At 44.0% G+C, this 14,269-nt stretch overlaps 1 protein-coding gene across 1 annotated transcript in view; it reads right to left on the bottom strand.

Moving 5' to 3' along the window:
• Positions 1-14,269, bottom strand: part of FGD3 (FYVE, RhoGEF and PH domain containing 3) — a 569,969-nt gene that overhangs the window by 254,838 nt on the left and 300,862 nt on the right. Inside the window, exon 2 of the mRNA XM_086939157.1 lies at positions 10,542-10,712. Within this exon, the coding sequence (XP_086795283.1) occupies positions 10,542-10,712 (171 nt within the window). The remainder of the gene's footprint in view (positions 1-10,541; positions 10,713-14,269) is intronic.

Raw genomic sequence — 14,269 nt, 5'->3', positions numbered from 1 at the left:
AAGAGACTTTTGGTGACTGACAGCTTTTAAATGGGGATTTAAGCTCTTAAATGTGGATCAAAGCTCTTAAATGTCGAACAAAAGAAAGAGATATAGTGATATTGATCCCACACCAGGATTGGACTAATTGTCAATCTGATTTGTATGTAATAAAGAGGGGACAAGCAATAAGTATGGATAAGATACTAGTCCAGTAAGCTCAGGAACGGGACAAATTGATTGTCATTCCTACTTATAGATAAGGCTCCCATTTCTCAATTATTACTGATTTTTATAGGCAAATACAGATAGAAACCCAACTATTTTACAGTCTGTGTTTATTTTTAAATACAAAAAAGTACAGAAAATAGGTTTTGTTTTTGATGATTTTCACTGAGTGATAGGTCAATAGATGTGCAGATTAACAGGTAGGGGAGTTTAAAAACTAAAAACTTCTTAATTAAACTTAAATATCTGCAACACTACAGCTATTTAAGCTGTTCTACAATGTGAACATTTTCGGATGACTGAATTTTGCTGCAAATGACTAAAACCCATTGGACATTCAAACCAGAGAAAATATTTGTTGGTTAAATAAATGGGGAAATACACCCACTGCATATTCATTTTGTACACTAAACACAAAATAAACATGGATAAATACAGATAAAATGATCAAAAAATAAATATGGATAAATACAGAAAGAAATGTCAAAAAAATAAATACCATAAAACCAGGATCCCTACTGTGATGAATCACTATCAAGAAAACAGAAAGTTGTTTTCATTCAAGGAGTGGTTGGTTTAATATGTCCCGATCATACCCCTATAATGCTGGTGAAAAAATATCTGAATTTAAGTGTCACATTTGTTGACCCCCCCTGTTTCACCACTGCTTCTAGACTGGGAGTATCCCAAAATCATGAGCTGGTTGCCAAAATTATTGCTGTGTGCAAAATGGGCACCGGAAGTGCACCTAGTAGCTATCCTCAGATTGTCCTCCTACTTTCAGTGGGCAATCATTTTGCCAAAATTATCCTTCAATACCTACAATCCTGGGTCACAGAAAATTCAGTTTGTGCAATCTATTTTGGAAAGAAATGTCATCAAGAAACAACCTGTATATTGTGACGCGTTCTCGGCTTCTCAACAGTATTAACATAGTCAATAGACATAAAAAGCTAGTTTCCTATTGAATGCGGACAAGTCTCCTGAAATTGATTATTGTACTTCACTCCACCACCTGGTCTAAGGAGCTCATGCAAGCAACAGAGGACATTTCTCCTAGAACTGACAATCAAAATGGGTTAAAGCAAGGGCAAGGTATTAACTCAGCTCCTCTTCCCACTATACTTGCATGATTTTCCAGTTGCCAATTTAGGGCCTCATTAAGATGGCGGACGGACCTTCGTCCATCCGCCACCCCAGAGTAGGAGGGACCGTCTGCAAGGGCAGCGGCGGTCCCTCCAAGCAGATTAGGATGTGACCGCCACCCTGGCGGTCACATCCTGTATGTTTAACATTGCGGCGGGTGCTGCTTGAAGCAGCACTCGCTGCAATGTTCAAAATGCATGCTTCGCATTTGCATGCACAAAGCGGCAGGCACAGCGCGGTGCCTGCCGCTTTGTGCATGCAAAAGCAGGGGGGTACCATAGGTACCCCCCATGTGCACCCCCGTCACCCTGGGGGCCCGCAACGGGCCCCCAAAGAAATCTCCGTATGCCTTTCCACGGCGGAGAAGCCGCCGCGGAAAGGCATCTGTTTACCCCCATCCTAATATGGCTGGCGGTGTCTAGACACCGCCTCCATATTAGAGCTTTTCCGCCGCGGTCGTAAGGCGACCGCGGCGGAAAAGCGGCGGACGGTCTTCCTGACCCCCCAGCCATCCTAATCTGGCGGGGGGTCTTTGAAGGCTCCGCAGCGGTTTTTCCGCATCCTCCGGGCCGGCGGACACTTCCGCCGGCCCGGAGGATGCAGAAAAACCGCAATCCTAATGAGGCCCTTAGTAAGGTTTCCACTAACATTATGGTTATATCCGATTAACTCTTTAATGTAAGCAAACAATTTGATCCTTTTTGATCTTACATCAAGATATCTCCACCGATGTTTGGGTGAATTGCAGGTCTCCGCATTCAGGTACTGTCTGATAATCAGTGTGCTAAAAAGTAAGGTAGTAGTGTTCAAAGTAAAAAGAAGAGTAGTGATGTGCCCTGGGATCCAGGTCAGGAGGCCACAGAAAATGACCAGGAAGGGGAGCCAAGCACTAGCCCATGTGACAGGACTGAGCTCTATCTATAAATCATTAGATCGTAGACATTTTACACAACTGATCAGATCCCTGCCAAGTTGCTTTATGCAAGTGAATATTTACCTCATATGTCGTGAAAGGAAACTGGAAGGGAAAATCCTAGGTAAATTGAGTGGCATAAATTCTTGTCTCAGTTGGGGCTGGGGTTATTTGATGGAGCCACTGACTGTTGCACCCTACAGAAGTCTTTCTTCAGAAGCTACTAGATCGTTTTGTGAAAAAGGGAGACACGGTTGCTTCTCTGTGGCTTTTGTTTGTCCTGTTCGATGGAATTGTCTTTTAGCCACTGTTAGACCTGTCTGGCCTTTTGCGTAGCCCCTCCTATTCATTATTTATTTTGTCCCCTTTTTGCCCCTCATACCCCTTATATCCTTTTGGGTCCACTAGATTTTTATGGTGTTGGCCTGGGGGATAGATGTTCTTTTGCCTTCATAGTTTTTCACCTCAGGCCTAGATGCCTTTCCTGACAGGAATTCCCTTAGATCTACAAAATGGTGGCTACCAACTGTCACAACTGCCATTCCCTAGAATGCCCCATAGATTAGTATTGGGGCCTTCCAGAACCTTCTGGACTCTACTGGACCCTGTGTGGACAGGCTATATAAGGGTAGAGGTCAGTAAGCCATTTTGTGTAGACTGTTGAGCTAGAGGAGAGAGGCAGTGGTGAGAGGAGGTGGACGCGCTAGGAGAAGTTAGCTTGTTAGTGGGATAAGCAGCCTCTCCAAGGAGACGTTCCCCCGCTTATCTCTGACCAAACCCTCTTACTAAGACTTGGTTGTTGGAGACATTGGTGGAACACTGATTGGCCCCTGTGAACCTTGCAGTTCCTGCTTAAAGAGACGCTGTCTAAAGGAAGCTTTTTCCCAGCCTCTTGCCCTCGCCAGATCACCTTACCGCCTAATCAGAAGGAGATTCGAGCGAGTAGCGGGGTCCTGCGTTGACCGAGGCAGTGCCAGGTGTTGCGCATAGCAAAGGAGCGCTTAGCCTTGTGCAGGCTCCGTGGTACCTGCCTTGTGAGGGGAGTAGTGCTGGATGTGCGCAGGCCTGGGAGTGAACCGGAATCCCGCGCAGCTGAGGCGCCACCTGACGGAGACACTACTTCATCGCGCATGAGCAGAAGAGCCAACAACGAAGGAACGACGTGAGCAGTGCAGGTGATTAGTTCACCGGCAACCCCCGTCTGGCCTTCCTTCGGCATTAGCGCGAGAGCGGAGATCCCGTAGTCCGGAAGAAGAACAGCCGGAGTACGAACTTGGAGGGACTTTGCCTCGCTCTCTGTCATTCAGCCAAGTAAGGTGGGGGAAAAAGGTTATCGTGTGACTGGGGGAGCAGGTCCTGCCTCTAGAGACGCCTGCAGTCCTGCCGGCTGAGGGCTGCGAGTAGAACGGCAGCAACCAGTGAGTGGAGGAGTGTCCCTGGGTAACCCGATCGGCTGGTAGTGTGGCCGAGTGAACTAAACCGCCCCATCGGTGCAAGGCTGGAGGGTCCCCTCCGAGGAAGCCGTAGATTGCCCTGTGATTAGAGGTGGAAGCCTTTTGAGGGTGACTGTGTGAAAGGGTTACACCAGTTTAGAGCATAAGACTCCAGGAAAACGGGGTCAGTAGGTAACTCAACCTCAGTAACAAGTCCTCTAGGTGCTACTAAGTGAGGACACTTCCTGCTTGGGGACAGAGTGGAAATCTCCCTGCGCAAGGATTACAGAGCAGGATATATTTCTTATTCAGTTAATCTGGAGCGGTGGGAGTTAAAAGTCAATGGTATCAGTTGTGAGAGCTCCTGGAAATACACTTAGTATGCCAATGTTTCATTGAAGGAACTGTGTAGACTGGCCTCTTTGAACCCTTCCCATTTCTCATTAACTGTGTAGCTCTGCTAGTAAATGTGAAGGAAACCGAATTGAACTTTGATGAAACGGACCAGAGAAATGTGAAATGAAATTGTAAGTGTTACTTGTCAAGCAAAGTGAGAAGAAATTTAAGGAGAAATATTGGTGTAAAAAGAAAAGAGATATACAGAAAAACCAAACTATTTTTATAAAGCAATCCATATTTTTCCATAATTACCGGTGTAGCGTCATTTTTGAGTGGAATTGCTTGAAGTTACTGCTGGGTGGTGTGCAACCTTTACACATGTGCCTCTGTTTAGTGACCGTCTTACCCTAGGCCAGGCTACCCTAGGTGACCTGACAACTTTAGGTTCCAACAGCCACGTAAAAAAGTTTTAGACGAAATAGTAAGTGGGTTTTGGCCTGGATCGGGAAAACTGCTTGAAAGTAAGCACAAAGGAAAATAGCAGAATTGGCCACAATAAATAGAATGCAATCCCATCTGGAACCGTTATGTGTAGAGTTGGTGTAAAAAAGTAATTATTCTGTTGAGATTCAATGGACTTCCTTTTTGTGCACATATTGGGCCATGTGTAATCACTTCTTTAGCAGCGACACCTACCTTGTCGGCAAAAAGAAGTGTTTAGGGGCGATTTATATTATATTGAGAATTAGGTTTTCCTATGTGTCAAAAGGGTGATTTTGGCATGGCTGTGCAGCAGGGTTCAAGATGCTGCTATTAGGCTACGCAAGTTAGCCCTGGAGCCATGTTTTCGCTACCACTGTAGTGGATGGCTCAATAGGTGTTGAAGTCGACAAGTGGCATTTACCTTTCAAGCATTTTTGGTGTTAAAGAGAGGTCTAGGGGCGGTACAGGGTGGACGATGAAATCCACTTGGTGGATATGTGGAGCCCAAAGTGAGGCAAAAGTGTCTGGGAAAGACACTGATGGGTTATGGGATGTTTCCAGGCCGTGGCTCTCTGTCAAGTTGGTCGTTTAATTTTTAGGTGCCTCTGGATGGGTCCAGTAGAATTGTCTTGGGACACACAACTGTGCCACTGGTATTTGGCTTGCGGTGAATGGCTTTCTCCCATGCTTTGGGCACCTTCCCCAGGGAATCAGTCATGGTCCAGGATTCCTGAAAACTAAGAGGAAGAATCACAGGAATTTTGAACACATAGGGCATGACTAAATCAGGCGTACAAACTTCTGACCCGTGAGCAAATCCCTCTGAGCACAGGGTTTGGAATTATGAGTTGTTTGATGTTGCCAGCACCTGGCATTAACTGGATGCAAAAAAAACCGGCAAACTTTTACAAGGGAAAATGAACACAGTAATTACGAGGGCATGCATATTTCCCTGATGCAGGAAGCACCAAAATGCACATTCCCCAGAAAATTATAATTGGAGCCATTCATTGACACCTATGAGGCACTTCTAATCAGATCCTTTGTGTGCTCTGTAGGGGTAGTGCAGAGCTGTTGGTCTGTTTTTCTTTGCTTTACTCCAGGACCAGTTTCTGGCTATCAGCCGTCTTGAGCTAGGATAGCTTGACTCCAGTGGCTTAGTGAGCAAGGGACCCACGTCTGGGAATACCCTTCCGACATAGGGTGAACAGCAAAACACACAAGATGATGGACGGAATGTTGCACAATGGCAAAACATTCACCCCCAGTCACAGTTCTGGGTATAATCCATTGTTATTTTGCTAACCAAGCCACCCCAGTTCAGACATGGCCATTGCTTAATGTTAGATCACTGCCAAAGCATCTTGTGGAGATTCATCTTTTGCTGGAATTGCATAATTTGGATGCCCTGTTTATAACAGAGACCTGGATTTACCCCGGGTCACATGTGGAGCTGGGCCTGACGTGCCCTCCTGGATATAAAGCATGTCATAAGCCTAGGCCAAATGGTAGAGGTGGTGGGGTGGGGATTATCTTCAAAGACTCATGGGATTTTACACCAATGGACATTGATGAGGTGATAGGCATTGAATTATTGGGCTTCTCCCTGAAAAATCCTACTGGGCATGTGCTGACCGGGATTGTCTGTTACAGACATCTGGGAGCAGTTACTGTGAAATTCCAATAGGATCTGGTCGATGTCTTCAGCAATATGGAATTGACCCATGCCAGAATGTTAATTCTGGGAGTTTTCAACATGTGGACCAATGGGAAGCTGGACTCAGGCTATAAAAACCTCATACAGTCTTGTAAAGATATGAACCTGGTCCAATGGGTTACAGAATGTACTCACAAGGGAGGCAATACACTGGATTTGATATTTGCTGAGAAAGACTCCATAGATATGGACGGTATCCTACCAGTGGGATGGTCCGATCATTACCTGGTTAGGTTCCCGAGTGACTAACCCTAGCTTGAATGCCTCTCCCCCGAAAACAGGAAGGGGTTATACAGGTAGGAATTAGAATAGATTGGTGGAGAGGGCTAAAATATCACAGGTTTTTCACTTAAATAGGCTTTTTGACCCTCAGAAACAGGTGGACGATAACTACACTGCATTCTGTGAGGGCATCAAAAATTAACTTGATCAGATTGCTCCATTAAAAACGATTAGGAAAGTGGGTAGACCCTCTGCCCCCTGGTATAATGAAAAATTGAGGAATTTAAAAACGGAAAGCAAATACACAGAGTGGCAATCGAGGAAAGGGTTACGTGGAAATTGAAAAAGTTATATGGAAAGGGAAAATAGCTAGCTGAAGAAATAATCACTGCAGTAAAAGCAGAATATTATGCCAATATCATTATGAAGGCATTTAATAGCACAAGGAGCCTTTTCAATATTGTGAAAGATATTGCCAGCCCAGACTGTAAAGGAAATAAGATCATTATGGGGATGAAAGCGGGTGACCCAGGTAATCCCGGAGAGGTGGATGGCAGGTCATCGGTAAACACTTAATGAAGTAAGGATGGTGGGATCAAGACAGATGAGCAGGTGACCGTTTTAGACCATTTTGAGCTACCCTCCGAGGTGGACCTTAAAAATTTAGCACTGAGTGTCTCTTCAGGCTCCCCTCTGGACCCCTTGTTTCACAAAACCTGGAAAGAGCTAGGACCTGAACTTTTCCCGCCACTCCGCCAGTTGTGTGGACAATCCCCAAGTAGTGGATTTGTACCACCCTGCTGGAAACAAGCTAATATCACGCCAGTTTTGAAGAAGCCAAATCTTGATCCCCTGTGCCTTAAGAGTTATAGGCCCATTTCTCTTTTACTGTACCCAGTGAAGATCATTGAGCGCCTGGTGAGCAGGATGCTCTCAAAGGTTGAGAGACTAATAATAAATTGGAGGACGCTCAATTTGGTTTCCGCCCGGGACATGGGACGGAGACCGCGATGGTGCCTGTGTTGGATGATCTTCGAATGCCTGCAGACAGGGGACAGTCAGCTATTTTGATCTTGCTGGACCTGTCTGCCGCTTTCGACACGGTTAACCATGCAATCCTTCTAGCCAGGCTAGAAGGAATGGGGGTGGTGGATGTGGCCCTGCAATGGTTTAAATCTTATCTGGCTAACAGACTGCAAGCAGTGGTTCTCCCCCGATCAGTCAGTTTTTGCTGATATTGAACATGGTGTTCCCCCGGGGTCGGCAATTAGTCCAATACTGTTTAATGAATATAGGAGCCCGTTGGTGGCAATTATTAAGTCATTCAATGTCAGCTTTGTTCATTATGCTGATGATACACAGCTCATCTTGTCTCTATAAGGGGATCACGCGGCATCCTCAGGAAATTTTCACGCATGTATGCAAGCAACAGTAAAATGGCTCAGAAACAACTCTTTGCAATTTAAAGGTGAAAAAACAGAGGTTTTACACTGTGCGATAGGGAAAGTGTCTCCTTCACTTCCAAGTGCCTTCTGGCCTACCTCTACAGATGTACCTTTGATACCTGTTGAGAAGGTACGAAACCTAGGAGTCAGTTTTAATGATAAACTGAACCTAGAGACTAAAGTCAATAAAATTGTGGGGAATAGCTTCACAGATTTTAGAACACTTCCGAAGATTCTCCAAATGTTACCAACCCAGGCCAGAGTTCTAGTGGTAAGGAGTGTTATCCTGAGTCGTTTGGACTACTGTAACTCCTTGCTACTGGAATCTCCTAGGTACCTGGTTGGGAGGCTACAAAGAGTCCAGACTGTGGAGCTAAGCTCGTCCTTTTGAGACCTCGGCGATCTTCGGCATCCAAGGCCTTGGCAGAGCTACATTGGCTTCCTGTTCTGCAATGGATACAGTTCAAGTCACTATGTACTGTCTATAAGGCACTGCACAGACTTGGGCCTAAAGCGTTGCGGAGCAAATTTAGATGGTATGTTCCCACCTGTACTTTTCGTTCCTCCTCGGCTAACCTTGTAAACATACAGAGGATTAAAAGAGTCAATTTAGGAGGTAGGGCTTTCAGTACTGCAGCTGCTAAGCTATGGAATGGTTTGCCCACCTAACTGAGGCAGGTGCAGGACCTGTTACTGTTCCGCAAGAAGATAAAAACTTGGCTCTTTCCAAGAGGTTAGCAGATTAACCCTGTAAGCTTCTGCAGCGGACATGATGGTAGCATATGTGTATCTTAGTGCCAGGATATCCGCAGGGTTACAGTGCGCTTTACAAGTTTGCTTAACATTAACATCTCTAGATTCAATCATAGAACTTTACAGTAATTTAACATTTTCAAAAAATGTACTATTGGGATGAAATTAAGTATGTATAATTATTAGACTTAACTAGATTTCTCTATTTTTCACTTACAGTACCAATGTACCTAAATATCACACTACCCCAACAACGCAATCCCAAGCTCCTATGCATGGAATACACAGTACAAAAGCATAGTTGGCTATGTGTTTGTCACCTCATCAGCATTTTCATAGGAAGTCCTATTCATACTTCGCCCGAATTCGATATTACACATTAAACACAAAAGATGGCACTTACATGCGCATGACATAGCTCCAAGCCGTATACTTGGCTCGGTGCTGCCGCCTCAATAGCTCATCCTTAACAAGGTCATACTTTGCCGACGCCAAGAGTACCCACTACACACAACCACTGGCATCGTCATAGCCAGTATGCAGCTCAAGTCATATAGGTAGCTAGGGATACCTCTTCAACAGCACATATATATTAAGCTGTAGTCCTGCCTCACCCTACCATGCAATATTCACCCAGCTCCTTATTCCCCTGCTCTCTTGATGGTTCACTCACCTCCTCGCACAGAATATTGCCCTCTCCTTCAAGGCTGCCAAGGCCCTTCTTAGGCTGTAACTTAGGCATGCAATGGTCTTTCATACTAAATGATCACCCCATTGAGATATGGTCTGTAGTTGTTATCCTGGGTTTTTTATACTGTTTCCTTTGCCATATTATGAGCTTATTCAGAGATTCTCTCCTGTTTGCTTTTAACTGTTTCTCTACCATAAGATAACCACTCACATTAGGATATATTTGACATATCACCCCAAAACACACAATCCTGCTCATCTTCCACAGATCTCTATGGTAAAAACCAGCAAATATACCCAACCCCAAGATATAGCAGACAACCACCCAATGAGCGCACAGTAGCACAAGCACTCAACGCACCTCTGATTTACCATAATCAGCTAACGCTGGAAAAGTAACTGTAATTTCCACTCAGCAATATCACTATACAGCACCATTTTTATAGTTCTCAAACACAAAACGCTAGATAGAACCCTCACTCTCTTACGCACAGAGAAGGTCATCAAAGGTATATAGATGGCAAAGCACTGTCAACTCAACAGCACTTTCCCCCCTACATACTAACAAACACCCTGGAACCAGTCACGAGATGGGGGGTTCCCTCATGCAAATGATGGAACACTTTGCTTCTGCTTCTCTGTGATACTACAGAGGCAGACCAAGAGGAGCTGCCGGTAGGCACAATGAACCTGTGCCATGTATGAGTCAGTGTCCCCCCCCCCCCCATGGTACCCTTTGGTCGTGCTTGAGGGATCTCAGGGACCCCCAGACTTCCCCTGGCAGGCGTGTGCAATCACTTACTACACTCTGGGCTTGGGAATCCCAGCTGTCCACCAAAAAAGAGGTGGGGTCCGCAACCTCCTGGGAAAAATGGAGCAGCGCTTCAAACAGCCGATCTGCCTATTGCTAATGTGCTGTTCCAACTGAAGGCACCAATCTATACATGTACCGGGAACAACGCATTCAATGTAACAGAGTCACTATCCCATTCTACGCCCTCAATGTAACAGTCTGTGCCTGGTGCCCCCCATTAAAGGTACTTTGTGGAGCAGACCATGACGGTATGCCCTATGAGTACTACACATGCTCCTTTTGTAGCGCATAGTTGAATAGAACATGTGTACCTGCAAACAATAGTTTATTTCGGCCAAGGTTGAAAATGGGACACAAGATAAAGAAGCGAGCCACTTGCCTTGGGGCTTCTGAGCATGCAGTGGTTTGACTCGCATAGGTTTGACATGGGGCTTTCTTCCACCTTGCTGAATACATGGTACTGGGCCGAGGCTCTGAAGACGGCCATGAACGTCCAGAGGGGAGCTTGACTCAATGTGACATCTGATTTGCGAAGGAGCAGGCGAGCGACCTGTAACAAATGGAGCAACATTAATTTTCTTGGCATTGAAGGCAGAATACAGAGATCCAGGGAGTTCATTTACAGATTACATGCATGTCACAGTGATGAAGCTTGAGCTGGGAGACTGACAACTCTTTTAATGGAAAGGCTGTGGTGGGGCCTTTCAGCACAATAGATCTGACAGCCACGGAATACCTCGGGCTGACCTTGAAGCGTCTAGTGGTTGCTACATGAATTAATATGAATGAATATGGAGATATAGCATTAAATCAAGAGATCACAACTGATTTATTCAAAGGCAGGGGTATTATATTCAATCAAATATAAAGTATGAAATAGGCCAAGGGACCGAAAAGCATGCATCACATGTAATCCCAAGGCAGCAACAAAATACAAATATTCACAATAAATCTGGAACTCCCCCATGGATTTGTCGCAATCCTCTATTAACGCACCATGGTTACACATCACCATGCCCCATCTTATGTGATGACAGGGCCACACCATGGTAACTTTGCACTGATGGAAAAAACAGGGCCAATGTGCTTCCTGCTACATTTTAATACAACAAAAAGGACTCAGCAGGATTTGCTGCAGTCCATATTAAGTCAAAAGTGGTTTCACCTGGGCAGCACTACATTGTGGATCCACAGCTAGATACATATACGTTAATTATATATACATTATGTGTATGTAAAATTTACTCTTTAACAAGGAAATCCTGATCCACAAAAAACTATAAAACAGAGTAAACTAAATGTTGCATTCCTACTGCTATTTAGGTTCTAAAAAATGTAACAGCTCATTTTGTTTCAATTTTGCATCAGAAGGGCCAATGTGATGCATTTTCTCCCTTGTTTGTTATGCAAGCACCTCAAATATAAACGCAGTTTGTGCCATGCTTTGCCTCGATGAAAAACATTGCTTTGGAGATAATACGTTTTGCTCTAATCAGAAATACATGAGTAGCGAAAATACTGCAAATACATTTCTTGAACTAGATTTCTGAAACCCATTGTGCACCTTAAATGCTCTCTGTTCATAGACACACCAGAACACAACCACTCCAGCTTGTATCTCTGGTGTCCTTGGAACTACAGGCGTTTTCCAAAGTATTGTTCTGTTTTCGTACCCACCCACCGGCCTCTTTCAATGGAGGCATGATCAGAATCCAGTTAATATCCAGCCTCAGCAACTTTAGCTCTGTAGAAGTGATGAGGCTTGTTGGACACACTGGGGTCTTAGAGAACTACAGGAGAGTTAGGAGCAGACTGCTTTGTGGTAAATACCAGGGTTAGTTCAATAGTCAAAACTGGCTTATAGAGGAATTTCTGAATATGACCCATCCTGAGATTTGCTTGTGAAGAACTGTAGCAACAGAACCAGTTGATGACCAGGGGAGAGGTAAAATTGCTGCCCAAAAATGTTAGATTACCTGTCTGAAATACAGTAGTGATATGAAAAGATATAACTACAATTATATATGCGTATTCAGGGAAGTAATAGGAGTGGTCTTGAGCAAATAACCTTTATCCCCTGACAGCAGGGTTCAGCTGCACAGGGGAAACCGGAGAGGTTCCAGGAATTAATACTCCTGGGCACAAGTAACATATTTGTAAGAGAAAGGAAAATGTATGCGGGGAGGATGTAGGGTCAGACCATCTGTCCTGTTGGATGTAATCGACAGAACTCACTAGTGAAAGTACAGTTTAAGGTAGGGCATTGACTGTGGTATGAGACTTAGCAACCCAGTGGATAGATCAAGTGAAAGCTACCCTACGTATCTTGGTCATGGTGGTGAATGCATCTCATACGTACTGCAATGTTAACATTGGATCTTAATTTGAGATTTCACGCTTCAAGTACTTTTGTTCAGTTTGTAAATTTACTGTCGTCAGAAACTAGCTAATCGAATCAAATCTAGCAAATGTGTTTTCAATTGCCGCATGCATAGATAGATTAAATTATTTATGCAGTGTAACTGGGGATTATCATCCATATCTTGTCTTTACATCTCCCTGCCGGTATAAGTGTAAGGGATATTTAGTTTGCAGTACAACCTTTTCTCCAATACTAGCATCACATCATCATATCTTTCTGAGGCTTTATCAACAAAATTTCAGATTTTGCTCCCAGGCACAAAGGCCATCCCCCTCACCATCTTTCTTGTTGAGAGAATCATCCTTTCATGTCAATATTGGGTTGAACCCCCCTCCACCCCTCACCCTCAGAGCCTTCCACACTTGTCTTAGCTGAGGGAGTTTTTTTCTAGAGCAGCTAATTTTCTAAAAACTACTCACTTCATCTAGTATGAACAGCCATGAGAGATGTTCATGAGTACAACGCATTTTCCTCGTCTCTCTTCTCCTTCTAACAGTAGAGATTACCAGGCATTGTAAACACTGTATACAATTGCTAGTTCAGCCTGAGCACCACTTGGGCAATTTGCATTTGTACTGTTAATCTTTGTAAGTCTTCTACACAGAGGAGACTCCTGCAGATGGAGGTACCCTCCCGAGGAGACCCAATAATGGTTCCTACTGTCATATTGAACTTTGCTTCTTTTGCTTAGATTTCTTTTTGTGCATCCGACCATTCCTAATGCTCCTTTACTGCCCTCTCTCTTGCTTTACAAACATTGTGCTTGACTGCAATGTTGGGCAACTGTTGATTTTTTTTCTCCAAGTACCCCGTATGTGTTCCACACACAATGGGGTGCCAACGTCATTGCAGACTGTAGAGTAATGGGCACACTGCTTCCCTAACAGTCCTTCTGCAATATTCCTGATAAGAAAGAAAAAGTAATCTTAATGCACGTATCTTTTTATCAGTCTCTCAGGCTTTGCTTCCAGTGACTTTGCTACTCCCCAATGAACTTTGCTGACCTGGGTTGCATTCTTGGCAAGTACTGGATTAATTAGGAATGTTCTAAAATAAACACTATGAAAGATTTAGCTGGAACCAAACTTTATAACATTTCTTTTTAGGAGGTATTTGTAAAGCACAGTGCCTTGGTCTATTGCAGTTGTTCTTTCTTTGCATGACCCGCTTGTTATATAGTCAAATAACCCTGGCATAACCTCCTAGGGTTGAAATGGGGTTGCTGAGTATCATGCACATCTTTCACTTTGCACTTTCTTCATTCATTTGCCTGCTATTTTCAAAACAACAAAAGTCATGCAATGAACAGTGGTTACTAAGGGTACAGCTGCAAAGTATTGGTTATGAGAAAATTCATTTGTAAGCTCCAAACAGACAAACAAATTGATGGCACGGGTTTGATGACAGGCTCAACTAGTAAGAGATGATCTACTTGAAAAAAAACTGTAGATTCTCAGAAGGTCAATTACTCATCATTGATTGAAATTGGTAATACAATATTTGTCACTAAGAGTTAACAAAGCGTCATTCTATTCAACAGAATGCAGATAGAACATATGGTTTCAAGGCTACAGGAGAATAAATTATACAATTTGAGAATGATTTTTTGACCCAAAGAACACTCATCATATGGAATATGCTACATAGAATTAGGTGAACACGACTTCTGTACATGAACAATCGGC

Source organism: Lissotriton vulgaris, chromosome 9 (assembly GCF_964263255.1).
Source record: "Lissotriton vulgaris chromosome 9, aLisVul1.2, whole genome shotgun sequence".
NCBI lineage: Eukaryota > Metazoa > Chordata > Amphibia > Caudata > Salamandridae > Lissotriton > Lissotriton vulgaris.
The sequence above is the reverse complement of the archived record's forward strand: the minus strand, read 5'-3'. Positions and strand labels throughout refer to the sequence as shown.